An 18,001-nucleotide genomic window follows, 5' to 3' on the forward strand; every position below is an offset into this window, starting at 1 on the left:
ATGCTTCATTACGGTAAATACTATTCTCACTCCCTCCTCTTCTCTATTTACCAGCTCTACACAAATTTGATTGCTCCTTCAGGATACCACTAAAATTACCCTCCCCTGGGGCATCTTTCCCAGCCACTCCAGCGCATGTGGCCATTTCTTCCTTTTCTGAACTGTTGAACTTGGTCAAAAATACATGGATGGAAAGAGGAGATGGATGGCTTGTCTTTTACCTGTCAACTCTAGACAACTGGTAATGAGTGCTCAGGGCACTGTGTTGGGAAGGATTCTTAGGGGCCTCTGCTCAATGGGAGTGCTATGATCGATTATTGCTGTCTGTCCTGGGCAAGGATATATATGCATGTCCCCTGCCTTTGGGCATTAACTATTTGAGTATTCCCCTTCACTCGACTTTAGGTACTTATAATGGATGCCATTTGTGTTGTTATTGCTTTTATATTCCCTCAGAATCTCTCATGGAGCTAGGCATTAGAGTACCCAATAAACACTGTAATAACACTATAAAAAGAGTACAATGGCATTCTGAAAACAGTGCTCTCCAGGAACACAATGGTTCCCAGGAATAGAAAACATCCCAAAAGTGCCCTCTGGTTTATGGTGAAGGTCAAGAAAGGTGGCAGGGAGTCGATGCAATGGAAAGAGGCACGCCTTTGCTTCTTGTATGTGAACAAAGCCTGCTTACCTTCAAGCTGTACTCACGGTGTGTGGGCTTTTATGGGGCAGAAAACAGAGGAGTGTTTTAAACAGAGAAGGCTGCCCTTGGAGTGATAATTAAATATTATTTACTGAAATAAATGAGTGCAGGAACAAAAGAAAAGAACTGAAAGCACCCCTAACATGGCAAAGTGTTCTACGGAGCTCAAGCATCACATGCCCCTGGCAAGAAGCTGGCAAGCTCGTCTTTGTCTTGAGAACAACTCCAGGTTAACACAGTGCCCGAGACTCAATTGGGAGGTCCTCCCGTGGCTGATCAAGGCCCTCTTCTCCACCTGTGGGCTGGCTGAAATTCATTTTGCCTCCTTCCAGCATCTGCACCCCGTTTTAGCCGGCATGAGCACAGCCTCAGAATTTCTTTTTTGCCATGGCCTTATCTCAGCACACGAGGAGTTACTCACGGAAAGCCCAGGCCAGGAAAACTCCCTTGGTCTCTGTAGTTGGAAAATCTGTGTTACCCGAGGTGTCACAAGAGAAGTCATCCCTTCTGCTTGCTGCTGTTTTGAAGAGGCAGAAACACACCAGAGGCACGTGATAGTTAGTTCCTGGTATTTGCAATTTACAAAGCACTTTTACATACATTGTCCCATTTAGAAGGTTAACGACTAGGTCAGAGACCCACGCCTTCTTCCTTGAAGTCAGCTGGCTTTAAAAGAGCAATTCTTGCCAAAGTTCACGAGAAAGGTTTCTTTTCTGCTGCCACGAGACACTCCTCTCCCTTCCCAAGAAGGAAGCCTCGTCTCCAGGTGGGAGAAAGGCCTCCCCGTAAGCAGCTGCTGGTTTGGGAGGGAAGGGCTTTGCTCCAGGAAGTGATGTCTGTGTTTTGGAAAGGAGGAGGGACTGACATTTTCAGGCTGCAAGCCTCTTCTGGGAGAGCTGGGGGACAGACCTATTTTTAGATGCGTTCTCTGCCACCCACAAAAAACTCAAAAGGTAACCAAGCACCTGGTGGGTTTCCTGTGGGGAAAGTTGTAAGGGCCAGAGCGCTTCTGCGCGTTCTGAGTCATGAAGTTTGACGTCATTACTAATCTGATGCAGAGCGAGCAGGATGCTCCCTCCACCCTTTGAATCATAGTTTGATCGCATGATGGCCGCGGACTTGGGGTCTTCACACATCCGCAAATCCTAAATGACTGGACGCGGACTCCGAGAACAGGAGGCCGGGATGATGTGTGCTAACCCAAAGTGGTAAATTGTATGGTTCAAGGGTGAAATGAACCTTGTGTTTAGGTAGCAGCTCTGCCTCTTCCTGGCAATGTGAACCTGGGCACGTGACTTCACCTCTCTGAGCTCCGTTTCCTCAGCTCTAAGGTGAAGAACCATCAGATGATTTCTAAAGCCCCTTTAGATACTCTGGTTTCTCTTCAGATCGCATAAATCTTTCGCCTTTTACTAAAGCCCCTTTAGCCCTATTTTCTACGCCACACAGACACAGGCAAGACCATTAGCCTCCAAGCCACTTGTTCCCTCATCCACAGAATAGAAATGGAAATAGACTCCACTTTATGTGTTTATTGCAAGCGGTAAAAAAGGTAATAATTGTACCTTGCTTGGCACAGTCCCTGGCATAAGGTAAGTACTCAATACATTGAGTTATTGAAGTAGTGTTCTTGGGCCAGGGACAGCAGAGCACCTTTGTTAGGGCAGTGAACAAGTGTGCCTTACAATTTTTATGGTGAAGAACATCGGTGGGGAGGTAAGCTGGTGTTCTGGATGTTTTGCCGACTAGTATATTGATCACTGTGAAGTGATACTGGCTTAACAGGAAATGGAAAGACAGGGCAAGAGGATGTTTGATGTTTGAAGAGCCCGGATCGGCCTCCATTCAGCCACTTAGCCTATTGTGCCATTTAAAATGGAAATCTGAGTTTTTGTGACCTGCTTTATGTCACTCAACTCTAGAAAGGCTTTGTTCCCAGGGTGCCATCCCACCCTGTACCACTCGCCAGACCCCAGGGGAGGCATCTGGCAGGACGGGGGCCTGTCTTCCCATCTGTGGCCTTTAGATATTGAAGATGTGAGGAGGGAGAGCCCCACACAGGATCATGTTAGAGAGGAGTGCTTGAATAATTTGGCCAGGATTTTTGCTTAAAAACGTAGGTATTATTTATTTCTCGGTCCTCTTATAATCTTCTTTAGAACTGGAGATTCTCTCTTGAACGTTGCCTGAGGCCTGCTCTTGGTCCCGCGGGCGAGTTCCCTGAAGACCTGCAGGAACCAGCCTTCTGCCCTCAAGCTGCTGCTGAGTTGAAGCCGCATCAGCTTCTCCAGTGGGGACCCTGGAGGGTGGCCTCTCTTCAGGGTCGCAATTAGCGCACGTTGTTTCTCCCGGGACACACCACCAGCAGTGCAGAGCTCCCTGCTTTAGTATTTCCCCGGTGTCATTGTGTTTCCTATGACACTCCCTGAACACGCAGAGAAAACTGCCATCCTGGGAAATGGGAGAAACCCTTTCTTACCTCACAAATCTGCCCGAGGGTTCGAGAGTGAAGAGCTTTCCCTACTCACCTTGTTCTTTTTTTCAAGGCAATTAGTTATCACAATTGGCTGGTACACTGTGTTCAAAGAGGAGGATCAGACAGTTGATTTCCTTGTGGACACTTAGCTGTTCCTCATTCCTTCGCCACCCACAATACCCCTAAATGTACTGAGGAATCATTCGAAGATTTTATGGGGTCACCATCTATAAGAGGCCACGTACAGGGTGGGGGTGTCATTTGCATAGATTGTAATGGGAGGCTATTCCTGGAGTGTGGCAGTGCACAATTGCACAACCAATTGTGGCAGTCAATACATGGGCAGCTGTAGCATCATTCCTGGCTGGGGAGAGTCCCAAAACTTTTGGAAGTGCACAGATATGTGGAAATTAAATCACGCACTGCTAAATAACCAGTCAGTCAAAAAAAGAAATTATAAGGGAAATTAGAAAATACTTTGAGATGAGTGAAAATAAAGGCATAGCATATCAAAACTTGTGATAGCAACTACACTTAGTAAATAACCACCCTTAGCATTTCTTAATTTTATTTCTTAGCATTTCTTATATGAGAAACTATTCTTTTATAGTTTCAGCTTCTTGGTCTCATATCCTGCTTGCCCATATTGGTGCTAAATTAATATTTGTTGAATGAATGAATGGTGTTCCAGTGGCAAGAAGATAAACCAAGGAATCAGGAGTCCATGTTGAATTCCTACTTAGCTAATCCTTATCCTCTCACACTTTCGCACATGTATTTATGTTTTAGGATCTTTGATAAATTCTCATCCTCTTCTCTTTTCCCCCTTCCCTTTCCCTTAGGCCTTCTGCATTACTTTGTGGTTTAAACTTCCTACCAATCTCTTAACACATAAACTTTTTTTGTCCCCTGTTACTAAGCTAAGGGGTTGGCAGACTACTGCCTGGGCACCAAATCCAGCCCACTGCCTGTTTTTGTATGATCTGAGAGTTAAGAATAGTTTTAACATTTTTAAATAGTTTTAAAAAAATCAAAATAATAATACTTCATGACATGTGAAAGTAATAGGAAATCCAAATTTCGGTTCCCTTAAAAAAAGTTTTGCTGGAACACAACTATGCCAATTTGTTTGGTATTGTTTATAGCTGTGCTTACAATACAAGTTGTGACAGAGAGCTGTGGTCCACGGAGTCCAAAATATTTACTGTTTACCTCTTTATATGAAAGTTTGCTGACCCTTTTCATACAAGCATAATCATGACTTGGTATGCCTTCCCTTTTTGGAAAAAGCCTTTTACTCCTCAGATGGACCTAGTGCTTTTATGTCCTGTATTTCCCCCCACACCCAGAGCAGTGCTCAAGATTTGTAGTCCAACAGATCTGAGTTTGAATTGTGGTTTCACCACTCACGAGCTGAGCAAGGTATGTACATATCCTTAGTCTCTTCATCTGCAGAATGGATTTGTCATGAGGACTAAGGAGATGATGTATTCAACTTTAAAACATGGGTCGAAGGCCCAGGAGGTGCTCCACAAACAGGAGTAATCACCAGTGGACACTTCCTTTGTTTGTAATATGAAGATATTACCTTTTGCCCTTAATGAAACTAGTAGCAAGTCAGTAAAAATGGAATTCCATGGTTCAACTGGAGGCCTGTAAAGATTAGCTGGAGACATTAAGGCCTGAAATGAGATATGAGGCCAGTGAGCCTTTGTTTAAAATTTAACAAACCCTTCTTGGTTACTCATTGAGCTCAGGACTGCGTAGTCTTAGGTGGATGTGAAAAAAGACCTCACCCACCGCGGAGGAATTTTTTCTCTGAACTGGGGGAATAAGGAAAAACAGACGTGAGCTGTACTCTTATTTGTCCATAATATTTCTCTCCTCTCTCAGGATGGATGATTCAGAGTCAGCAATTCACATAAAAAGTATTGGGCATGGAAATTATTACTGTTATTCTGCGGGGAAATAAGTTTATAAGTGCAGCAATCTGCAATGAATAACTTTCTCTGTGGAAACTCTCTCGACAACATCTCGAGACGAAGCCAAGAAGTGCAGTTTTTACAGCCTTGGATGATCTTCTCTGTCTGCTTGGCTTGCAGCAGGCATGGGTCCATGAGTCAGAGATCCAGACCTTTTCCCTTTCCCTGTACAGTTTGCTTGCCAACTGGAGACCATATACAGTGGAGACTCAGTTTCTCAGTCCCCAATATATCCCTCCATTGAATCAACACAAATCATCTCAATTTACTTATTAAAGGCTTTGGGAGAAAATCACAGAAGGAAAGAAAAGGCTTAGTCTTTACTGTTATCACAAAACATTTGGGTTCAGGACATCAGAAAAGGAGTGATGCTCTCCCTTTCTGGAGCTTGCCAGAGCCCCTCCCCTCCCCTCCCCTCCCCTCCCCTCCCCTCCCCCTCTTCCCTCAAGCAGTGCTGCCTTTACCCTTCTCTCTCCTAAGCTCCAAAGGCCCTTCTTTTGCTTCTGTAACTTGCTTCCTGAGCCCATTTCTTCTACCACTCCCTTCTTCTACCTCAGTGACTTTCTAAATAAACTTTCTCTTACAGTATGAAAAAAGAGAAAAGAAGGAAAAGGAGATTGGAAACTGGAGATCAATTTTTTTTTTCTTTCGAGAGGAAATATTCCTGTAAGAAAGCCCAGTATTTATAGTGTGATAAATATTTATGTCCATATGCAGGGAGTGTATCGCTATTGAAAGGAAAGTAGTTTAGGAAAGAAGTAGATGAGAAGGATAACAACTTTTCCACAAAAGCCACAGTGCGGCAGGCATGCATAAAGATGGCAGCTGTAGTTCCAAAAGCCGTATGTGGCAGCACAGATGCTTCTTTTTCACTCCTTCTTACATGTAAGTTTAGAATATGAGCAAAGAAGTCTGGATTTCCACTTTCTATTGATGAGATTTTAAAAAATTTCAACTTAGATTCCCCCCTCCCCCCTATATATAAGACCACAAGGTAGGGCATTATGTTTGGGATAATTCATTGTACTGTATTACATTTAAAGTTTTCTTTTTCTGGCCCGGCCAGTGTGGCTTAGTGGTTGAGCATCAACCTATGAACCAGGAGGTCACGGTTCAATTCCTGGCCAGGGCACATGCTCAGGCTCGATCCCCAGTGGAAGGTGTGTAGAAGGCAGCCAATCGATGATTCTCTCTCACCATGGATGTTTCTCTTTTCCTCTCCCTTCTTCTCTGAAATCAATAAAAATATACATTAAAGTTTTCTTTTTCTGGATTAAAAACAACGGAAGGACAGAGTAAGAGGCATACCATTTAGAGACTCTCAGACTGGCATGTTGCTGGAAAAGGGACAGACATGTAGGAGTTGGGATACTAGCAGAGAACTCAAGGTGAGGAAGCTAAACATCTAGAATTTTTATTGATTACAGTGGCTCCTGTGTACAGAAACCTCAGAGTAGTTTCAAAACACAGCTATATGTGTAATATTGTAACTAAATTTGAAAATTAGAAGTTATACCAATAATATTAATGCCAACCCTAGACTACCAATGTGGAAAGGAAATCAGGAAGAAACTGCAACAAGCCTGAAAGATCACGTTTTCTTCTGTGTCGGATAATATGGGTGGAAGCAATCCCAGATGGCTGGGTGTGACAGAAAGAAACAAGACACCTCGAATGCATGCTCGACGAGCTATACTGTGCTACATGCTATGGGAGATATCGAAATATTTAAAAGACACACACTACTCTTGTCCACAACGTTTATAATTTATCTGCATAATAATGGTTTTGGAAGCTTTTACATTCCAGCTTTACCCCCTTACTAGCTCTGTGTTATTGGGTCCAATAGTTCATCTCTTCCGGCGTAATTTCTTCATCTGTGAAGCAGTTAAGGATGATCTCTTAGATGCCAGGTGTGCCTGCCTCCCTTCAGCTCCTCCACAGGCGGGCTCTCACTTCCCGCCCCACCTCTGCCCTTGTTCCTGCACCGGGAAAGCGTGCAGCTTGGCTCACTCTGAAGGCTTTTGCCTTTTGTATCAGCTCCTCAGAGAGCTTTGGTTCAGAAAAGGATCGTGTCCATATCCATGGACGAGGCTGTTAGAATACTTACAGGATGTTATTATCACCACCCCTAAATAGGCTTTGAGATCAGGTTCGGGCTGGGCCGGCTGGGCTGGGCTGTGCCGGGCGGGGCAGGGAGGTTCGGGCGGGGCGGGCTGTGCCGGGCGGGGCGGGGAGGTTCGGGCTGTGCCGGGCGGGGCGGGCTGTGCCGGGCGGGGCGGGGAGGTTCGGGCTGTGCCGGGCGGGGCGGGCTGTGCCGGGCGGGGCGGGGCGGTTCGGGCTGTGCCGGGCGGGGCGGGGCGGTTCGGGCTGTGCCGGGCGGGGCGGGCTGTGCCGGGCGGGGCGGGGAGGTTCGGGCTGGGCCGGGCAGGGCGGGCTGTGCCGGGCGGGGCGGGCTGTGCCGGGCGGGGCGGGGAGGTTCGGGCTGGGCCGGGCGGGGCGGGCTGTGCCGGGCGGGGCGGGGCGGTTCGGGCTGTGCCGGGCGGGGCGGGGCGGTTCGGGCTGCGCGCGCCGGGGGCGGGGCGGCGGCGTCGTGCTGGTCCCGCCTCCTCCCGGCCGAGTCGGAGCCTCCGCGGCGGCGCGCGCAGCCCGAGGAGAGCGGCTCGCTTGGCAGCGGCGGCCATCGAGACCCACCCGAGGCGCGACCCCCCGGCCTCCCGGCGCTCCCGGCCGCCGCGCCCGCGTCCCTCCGCTCGCCCGCCCGCCCTCGTCCCCGCGCCGCTGCGCCATGGCGTTGGCGTTGGCGGCCCTGGCCGCCGTGGAGCCGACCTGCGGCGTTGGGTACCAGCAGGTGAGCGGCGCGGCGCCCCCCGCGGGGGTCCCGGCCCCGGCCCCGGCCTCGGCCTCGCTGCCGGCCGCGCCAGGCCTCCAGCCCGGCCCGTGGCCAACTCGACTCCGCGGCTTGGCAGGCCGCGCTGGGCCTGGGCGGCCGGGCGGGCGGGCCCGCGCTCGGAGTCGAGGCCGCCGCGGGCCGGGCCGGACCCTTCGCGACCTCGGGCGGGGCCCGGGCGGCGGGAGAAGCCCTGCCCGCGCCGTCCCGGCGCTTCCCTCGGCGGGCGGGTCCCCGAGTCGGAACCTGCCCCCGCCCGGAGCCCGGGACCTGGAGGCCTTGGGGTTCCCTTTCCCAGCGCGGGTTCGATGTCATGGGGAGGGGAGAGCAGGCGTGAAATGGAAGGAAACGAGGGGGAGAGAGATTAACGTCGCCGCCGCCGCCCCGCTTGCGGGACGCGATTATCAAGGTTTCGGAGCCGGCGCCGTGGCGGAACCCATCCCCCACGCCTCCGCTTTGAGACACCAGTAAAAAGCAAACAAACAGAAAACCAAGCAAAAACCGAGGCGAGCCGCGAGCCTGCATTCTGCAGTAAATCTGGAAAAGGCGCTGGTGAACTCGGATGGTATCCCAAAATGTCGAGCTGCGGGGAAGGCTGCTGGGCGTGTGCCCGGGTGTGTTTTAATGCGGTTCTCAGCCTGTGGGTCCCGACCCCTTTGGCGGTCCAACGAGCCTTTCACGGGGGTCGCCTAAGACCATCCTGCATATCAGATATTTACATTACGATTCATAACAGTAGCAACATTACAGTTACGAAGTAGCAACGAAAATAATTTTAGGGTTGGGTCACAACATGAGGAACTGTATTTAAAGGGCCAGAAGGTTGAGAACCGCTGCTTGGCAATGACGTTTCCCGAGGTGGAAGAGCGTAGCCGGGAGGGGGTGTGCGGGGGTGACTGGGCTATTATCTAGGGTGTGATTTGTGCGTTGAGGCCGGGGGGGAGAGCTGTCGCACCCCTCTCTGTGGCCGGGTTTCTCCCAGAAATCCGGGGAGGCTGAGGGGTTTTAGGGATTTAACTCGTCGAGACCAAGAATCCAGCCGGATGGTCACTGGTGGTGATCGGGACCGCAAGTAACTGCTTGCGTTTGGTCGTGTTTTGAATGCTTTCCGTATAATTTGCGTAAAATGTCAGTCGTGCTTCGACGAAATGAACTGTTCTGTCTGTATTTTAGAAATAAAGGAAAACCAAGACGATTAATTACATTGGAAGTGACCCTGGTGTGGCCAGTTACTGACTTCTGTTTTGCTGTCATCTTCCCCGTGTTGTAATTTCCTCCTTCCTGCAGCCGGACTCCTGAAATGACTGGTTGAGAATTTAGCTGCTTGGTTTCATAAACACGCCCAAATTGTGGCAAAGCAGTCTGGTCCTTCCATCCCTCACAGCCTGGGGTCTGGCACATGCTTTTTTGTATGACCTTGGGCAAGGCTCTGGGTTCCTCTCCGCGAATAAAATACCAATGGCAGGCGTCACTTAACTGTCACCAAGATGTTTGCAAATCACCTGTAATCCCCCCCCCCCCCCCTGTGATTTAATTCATTCTTTTCATCTTGCTTTGGATAAGGCAAGCGAGCAAAATGCTGTGGCTTTTCTTTGTACTGCCATCTTCTTGAGCTATTAGGTAGTGCTCGCATACTGCTAGAATACAAAAAATTGGTGGAGTATAAAAATACATTCCTTGGTGTAATAGCCTTAAATACACAAAATTGAGGTATGTCAGGGAGAGCTCATCATTATTTTGAAGAAATGAGCTTCAAAAGAGAGTGAAAAAGAGAAATGATCTCCTTAGAAAAATTGGAAAATATGAAAGCCAAGAAAAACAACCACCCCACAACAAAAACCTATCACCCATAGATAACCAAAGTTAATATTTTGATGTGTATCTCTGGATTTATAGCTATGTAAATACAAGTGTATAGATCAGTGTATATGTGTACAGATAAAGAAAGCTAATATTGATTTACTATGAGCATTTACTATGCTTCAATCACTGCACTAACTGCTTTACATCCATTTTTTTCACTTAATCTTCACAAAACCCCGATGAGGCAGGGTTTGGTAATGTATCAGTGGTTGCCAGCCGGTGGTCAGCGGATCACTGGTGGTCCGTGAGGTCCAAAAGGTTGGCGAACGCTGGTATAGATGACAATGAGGACTCCAAGAGGCTCAGTAACTTGCTCAAGGTCACAGCTTCTAAGTAGTGATTACAAGGATAAACACATACTCCCCTACTTAAAACACAGGCTCATGGTCCAAATATAGGCATATGCACCCATACATACATATACAGGCACAACTTTGTACACATAGGTGCAATTTTACTGATTATACTTTACACACACTTTGTACACATGTACACATGTATGTGTTTATATACCCATATGTGTGTGTGTACCATGTTCAAAGACACGTGCATTAGCAAATTTGCATGTATATCCATGTACATGTACACATGCACATGCATGCAAAGGCACGCAATATAGCTATATAATAAGATGAGTTCACATTTTTATGTGTGTATAGCATGTAATTGTATGGCTGCACCATAATTTAACCAGTTGCTCATTGTTGGTCACTAAGGATGTTTAAATTTTTCATTGAAGTTTCTTTTACGCGAATCTTCATCTATTTCCTTGGTATAAGTTTCTAGATGTGGAAATGTTTGGTCAGAGAATATGCATATTTAAAAGACTTCTGAATTATAGAATGTTGGTGAATTATCCAGGCAACTTGATATGAGCATGATACTCTTTGGTTGCTACAAAAGGCCATTCTGACTTCTGTTTGATCTGTTTAATCAAATTGAGCTTGTCTTCTGTTGAAGTAAATGTAATGAAAACCATGTGATTATTTCATAAATGCAAACACAGTTTTGCCTTTAAAGGTCTTTTTATTGGTCATGCAGTATATGCACAACTTGAATTTAGCGTCATGACAGACTATCCAGAAAGACTGGGCTCATAGCTTCCTAGCAGCTTTAGCCCTCTCTGCCTTTTTTTGCATTTTAAGACTGAGATTGTGTGTCCAAACATTCTGAAGCACTGTTTGAAAAAGGTCTAGGGTAGGACAATTGTTGAGATACCTGTTAAGTATTTTTTTTAAAATATATTTTATTGATATTTTACAGAGAAGAAGGGAGAGAGATAGAGAGTTAGAAACATCGATGAGAGAGAAACATCGATCAGCTGCCTCCTGCACATCTCCTGCTGGGAGATGTGCCCGCAACCCAGGTACATGCCCTTGACCGGAATCGAACCTGGGACCTTTCAGTCCGCAAGCCGACGCTCTATCCACTGAGCCAAACCGGTTTCGGCACCTGTTAAGTATTGCATTTATTCCTGTTCATCCATTCCAAGCCCTCTTTGCGTCACTGGAATAGAGCTTTGCCTATCTCATGCATTTTGCCAAATGCTTTTTAAAATATTTTGAGATATAAAATTTACAATTTTAACCATTTTTAAGGGTATAGTCTGTTTAGTAGCATTAAATACATTCACATTGTTGGGCAACTATAACCACCATCCATTTCCAGAACTTTTTCATCTTTCCCAACTGAACTCCATACACATTAAATATGAACTCCCCATTTCTTTCTCCAACCCCTGACAGCCATCATTCTATTTTCTGTCTATGAATTTATTACTCCGAGTACCTCATGTATAAGTATTTGTCCTTTTGTGACTGCTTATTTTATTTAGCATAATGTTCTCAAGGTTGATCCATAGTGTCACCTATATCAGAATTTCCTTCTGTTTTAAGGCTGAATGATATTCTGTTGTATGTATATGTCGTATTTTGTTTATCCATTCTTCCACAGATGGACACTGGGGGGCTTTCACCTTTTGATCATTGTAAACGATGCTGCTGTGAATATGGGCATACAGTTATCTCTTGAGCGCCTGCTTTAAAGTCTTTTGGATATATACTCAGAAGTGGAATTGCTGGTTCATATGCTATTAATTTTTGAGAGCCTGCTGTACTGTTTTCCATAGCAGCGTGCCACCTTATTTATTTATTTATTTATTTATTTATTTATTTATTTATTTATTTATTTATTTATTTAAATCCTCACCAGAGAGGATATTTTGTCAGTTGATTTTTAGAGAGTAGAAGGGAGGAAGAAAGGGAAAGGAGGGAGGCTGGCAGGGAGGGAGGCTGAGAGGGAGGGAGAAGAGAAACATCCATGTGAGAAATACTAGTACATCGATTGATTGCCTCCTACACATGCCCCCACCAGGGCTAGGGAAACTGCAATCTGGGCTCTTGACTGGGAATCCAACCTGTGACACTTTGGTCTGAGGGATGACTCTCTAACCACTGAGCAGCCAGCCAGTGCAGCTGTGCACCAAGCGAGTGTAGTACATCCTGTTGTTAAATTAACCTGACTTTCCGAATAGCACAATTTATGTTAAAAATTCTAAATACCAGCTCTAAATACTGATAGACTTTAAGAATGTTTCTAGTGGAATATTTCCTTACTGATTAAAGAAGTTCCTTTCACATGCATATTTGTGTATATACCACCCCCCAGCAATTTAGTATAATCTTTGACAGCTTTTCTTTTAAGTTCATGTATTACAGTAATATTAGGAATCAGAGGCTAGAATGTGATTTCGAGGTCTTTCTGGAGGTAGGATAGTTTATGAATAGAATTATAGCACAAGGGGTTAGGAAGTGGATTCTGTTTAATTTATTCAGTGCTTAACTGTGGTATTTAAAATTAAACATTTCTTGCTGTACAGTAGTACACAGATACAGTCTTCATATATTAGAGTCCAACAGTAGCTTTGTAAAGGAAAACTTGATTTCCCTTACCTCAAGTTTGGTGTGCATTCTTCAGGCTTTTTTCTTATTTTTCATTTGCTTTAAAAATGTATTTACATTTTTTAAAAAATAAGCTTTCCTTTTTAAAAAATATATTTTTTACTGATTTTAGAGAGGAAGAGAGAGATAGAAACATCAATGATGAGAGAGAATCATTGATCAGCTGTCTCCTGCACGCCCCCTACTGGGGATCGAGCTCAGCCATGTGCCCTTGGCCAGAATCAAACCTGGGACCCTTCAGTCCGCAGGTTGACGCTCTATCCACCGAGCCAAGCCAGCTAGGGCGTACTTTTTTTTTTTTTTAATATGTTTTTATTGATTTCAGAGAGGAAGGGAGAGGGAGAGAGAAAGACAGAAACATCAATGATGTGAGAGAATCATTGATCGCCTGCCTGATGCATGGCCCCTCCTGGGGATCGAGCCCGCAACCTGGGCATATGCCCTTGACTGGAATAGAACCTGTGGCCCTTCGGTCGGCAGGCCAACACTCTGCTCTGAGCCACATCAGCCAGGGCTGAGCTGTACTTTTTGTAACATTTTTAGAATTTCAGAAACATGGAGAAGATAATACAGTTTTCATATATCCCCAGACCCCAGTTTCTTCTGTTAACATTTTATGTTCATATGGTACATTTGAGACAATGAACCAATATTGATGTATTATCCTATATAATAAAAGGCTAATATGCAAATTGTCCCCTCGACCAGGAGTTCAACCAGGGGGTGGGCTGGGTCGGCTGGCCAACGCCTGTGGCCCCTACCCCCGGTTGGCCCACTCCACCCAGATCGGGAATTTGTGCACCAGGCCTCTAGTTATTAACTAAAGTCCATGCTTTATTTAGATGTTTGGTTTATCTAACCTCCTTTTCCTGTTCAGGATCCCGCACAGGTTACCACATTACATTTGATTATCATGTCTCTTTAGGTTCCTCTTGGCTATGATAGTTTCTCAAAATTTCCTTGTTTTTGATGACAGTTTATAGGAGTATTGACCATGTATTTATTGAGTGTCCCTCAATTGGGATTTGTCTGATGCTTTTCTCATGATTAGATTGGTGTTATGGATTTTGGGGGAAGAAGACCATATAAGCAAAGTGCCATTTTCATCACATTATATCAAGAATGCATACTATCAACATGACTTATCACTGTTGATTTGACCTTGATCACTTGATTGAAGTAGTGTTTGTCAGGTTTCTCTACTGTGAAATTAGTCTCCCTCCCCCCACCTTTTCATGCTGTACTCTTTGGAAGAAAGTACAACCCACTATGCACAACCCACCCTTAAGGATTGGGGAGTTATACTCTGCTACCTCATTGAGTGCAGAGTATCTATGTAAATTATTTGGAAATTTTCTGCATGGGACATTTGTCTCCTCCATTTATTTATTCAGCTAGAGGCCCAATGCACAAAATTTGTGCACTTGGGTGGGTCCCTCAGCCCAGCCTGCACCCTCCCGCAGTCCAGGAGCCCTTGAGGGATGTCTGACTGACGGCTTAGGCCTGCTTCCCACGGCAGTCAGACATCCTTAGTGCTGCTGTGGAGGCGGAAGAGGCTCCTGTCACCGCCGCTGCGCTTGCCAGCCGTGAGCCCGGCTCAGGGCTTCTGGCTGAGCGGCGCCCCCGCTGTGGGAGCACACTGACCACCAGAGGGCAGCTCCTGCATTGAGCACCTGCCCTCTGGTGGTCAGTGCGCGTCATAGGGACCAGTCATTCTGCTGTTGGGTCGATTTGCATATTAGCCTTTTATTATATAGGATTATATAGGATGATATCAGTATGGACTCATTTATTTTATCCTTTGGGTTACAATACAAAACTATATTTTCTTGCTCAAACTGTTCCAGCTTCGGCCATTGGGAACTCTTTCAGTTGGCACCTGTGTCTCTTTGACAAAGCTCCATCATTGTTGTTGTTTTAAAGCACTTCCTTACTTTTTGTCAGGAGGCTCATCATGTATATTTCCTGTGTCTCCTAGAATCAGCCATTTCTCAAGGAGCCCTGGTTGCATTTATTAGAAACCAAGGTCTGAGCTCACTGCTACTAGGGTATCATTGCTTGTATGCCTTCTAAGCTGACAGAGTAAAGAAATATATGTGTGTATATGTATCTTTAAAATTTTTCTATATGTAACCATCTATATTAAACTAGCTGACTCTAATCTGTTACTACATAGATCTCTCTAGTCCCCTCCCCTCCCTTTCCTGTAAACTCCCAGTCCAACAGTGAGAAATCCTGCTCCCACAATCCACTATCCACTTACCTAATTCTTTAATTCTAATATACATGTGTAGCAGTGTCAGAATTGTTAACCCCACACCCCATGGCATGGGAAATAGTTTTATCAGCCAGAGGACAGGGTGTAATAGTTACAGATTCTTTGGCCTTTAGTCATACAGACTATTCATTTCCAAAGTGATTTAGGTACTTACTTTCCCCCACGTTCTTCCATGGGGGTGTATCATACATTTATAATGCATTTTAATTGTTTTGTCACATTCTGCAAACCATACTGGAAACTACCACCAACTTAAATGGTGTTTTTAAAAATTTTGCATACATTCAAGTTCATTCTTCGTGCTGTAAAGTTCTATAGGTTTTGACAAATCCATAGCATCATTTTTTTCCTTGCATTTTAAACAATACTTTTTAAGAAAAATGGTTGATGTGAGCCCTTTTTTATTTTCCAATTTTTCTATTGAATATTCCTTTTTGAAAACTTGAAATAATTTCAAGTTTACAGAAAATTTCAAGAACAGTATAAAATAACACCCATATCTATTGCCCAGATTTATCTTAAACATTAAGGTTTGCTTAACAATGGATACAATCCTATAAAAATTGAATGAATTACAAGTAAAATCTAAGTCCTTTTACCCACCATAATCCTTTTTCTATAGGATTCAGTGCTTATTTTGCTATTTACTTTGTTATTCAATTATTTTTAATTTACTTTGTCCTCATTACATTTAGATGAAATTCTGTAGATTAGGGAGTCAGGTATATAGTTTCCTTAGTATTCTCAAGCTTTCATTTTAGGAGCTTTCTGTTATAGCATCCAAACTTTTTATATAGCTTTGTATTAGTAAGCAGTTTTGAAGCTTGTAATGTAGACTTCAGTATCTAGAAGGTTCACCTTGGGCCCTAAGTAGAGGCTGATTTGGGAGAACATAAAAGGACTTTATTAAAACGTTTAATCACCAATAGTCCAGCCTCTGTTATGAAGTAAGTGGTTGTGTGACTGTGGGCAAGAACTTTAACCTCCTTCTAGCCTTCATTTTCTTATGTAAAATGAGGTGGTTGGACTAGATAATTTTGACTATTTGCAGCTTTAAAGTGTGGTGTGTGTGTAGAAACTGGTGGCAGAGAGACACCACTATTGATGACTTAGGAAATTTCTTTTGTAATACATAATTATTTTTAAAAGCAGATAGGTGAGTTTATGCCAAAAGAAAGAAGTTATGCATTATTTAAAGATACAGAAAATATCTTCTTAATAGTACATTTTAAAAGAATGAGTCACTGATAAAAATACAGAATACAGTTTTGTAATTTTGCAGTAGTAAAAACACTCTGTTTGTCTTAGCCTTCTGGTCAGCCTCAAACAAACATTGTATATCATGGCAAAAAATTAATAATCTATACTAATAAAAGAGAAAAATGGTAATTGGCGTACGACGATACCCTTTTCATTGGCTAATCAGGGCTATATGCAAATTAACTGCCAACTAAGATTGGCAGTTAACTGCCAACAAGATGGCGGTTAATTTGCATATGTAGGCACAATGCAGGGAGGCGAAAGGGAAAGCAGGAAGAAGCCCCCTGCCACTGACAGTGATTGGAAACCCAGGGGGGAGCTAAGAGCTGGGGGGCAGGGCAAAGGCGGCCCTGGGGCCGCCTTTGCCCTGCCCTCCAGCCATGATCGGAGAATCAGGTGCCTTTTCCGCCCTGGCCAGTGATAGCAGGAAGTAGGGGTGGAGCCAGCGATGGGAGCTGGGCACGGTCGAAGCTGGCAGTCCCAGGAGCTAGGGGTCCCTTGCCTGGGCCTAAAGCGAAGCCCACGATCACGGGGCCGCTGCAGCTGTGGGTCCCCGCTGCCCGGGCCAGACGCCTCAGCCAGAGGCTTCCTGCAGGGGCAGGGGCGGAGCCCGCGCGATTGCGGCACCCCCCTGCTGCCAATGCAGGTCCCCGCTGCCTGGGCCGGACGCCTAGGCCAGAGGCGTCAGGCCTGGGCAAGGGGCCGATACTGCGATTGGAGGGTGATGGGGGTCAACGCCTGAGGGCTCCCAGTATGTGAGAGGGGGCAGGCTGGTCTGAGGGACACTCCCCTCCGCCCCCCCCCCCACACACACACCCAGTGCACGAATTTCGTGCACCGGGCCCCTAGTGCTTTTATAAATCAGAAAAATTAATAAATTTTAAAATGTTCAAATAAATTATTTTTAGAGCAATTTTAATTCACAAAAAAGTCAATCTTTTAAAAGCAAGGAAATATTAACTTTAAAAGTTTAACTTTTTAAAAAAGAAGCTGGCTCTTTGATTTCTAGTATTCTTATTCGTTGCTTTTAGTAGTTGCATTTTCAGAAGTTTTGAAAACCTGCTTAGATTACTATAGAGACAACATAAGAAGTATGATAGCGTTATCTGCGGCCTCAGAGGCCTTGCACATGGTTGAAGAAGGTTAATAGGAGATTGTTTTCAACACTCGTCCTTATGCTGCTGAGTTGCATTTTCAGATACAGTGTTTTGAAGTGTGCTTACAGTCAGTTCTCAGTCATGCATGTTTAGGAGCAGCATTAGGTTGCTTAAATTATTATTTAGCTGTCCCTAGTAAATGCTTTAATTATTTCTGAGAAATGAACTCTTTAAAAAAAAAATGGACCGACTTTCTAATGCAGTGATAGTACCAAAGAATAGTTAATGATGAAGGAAAATTCCACCATATAGTGAGTAAAAAGGTTATAGATTATTTCTATTCCCCCCAAAGGCTAGAAGGATATCTGAAAGATGGGATCATTGTGAGTTTTATTTTCTTCTGTATATGTTTACCAGGTTTTCTCCTTGTGAAAGTACACATTTTTAATCAAGAAGAAAAAAGTGTTTTAAAAAATCCTCTGTTCTTTTTTC

General features: G+C 44.9%; 1 protein-coding gene across 2 annotated transcripts in view; it reads left to right on the plus strand.

The window, feature by feature from the left end:
* The first annotated feature begins 7,765 nt into the window (after positions 1-7,765).
* The window catches only part of NDFIP1 (Nedd4 family interacting protein 1), a 46,449-nt gene continuing 36,213 nt past the window's right edge, over positions 7,766-18,001 (plus strand). The window contains exon 1 of one of the 2 annotated variants that reach the window (XM_059698738.1): positions 7,766-8,012. In XM_059698738.1, coding sequence (XP_059554721.1) covers positions 7,950-8,012 — 63 coding nt within the window. In that variant the 5' untranslated portion in view covers positions 7,766-7,949. The remainder of the gene's footprint in view (positions 8,013-18,001) is intronic. The other variant, XM_059698737.1, reaches the window with a different exon arrangement.

This window comes from Myotis daubentonii, chromosome 5, assembly GCF_963259705.1.
Source record: "Myotis daubentonii chromosome 5, mMyoDau2.1, whole genome shotgun sequence".
NCBI lineage: Eukaryota > Metazoa > Chordata > Mammalia > Chiroptera > Vespertilionidae > Myotis > Myotis daubentonii.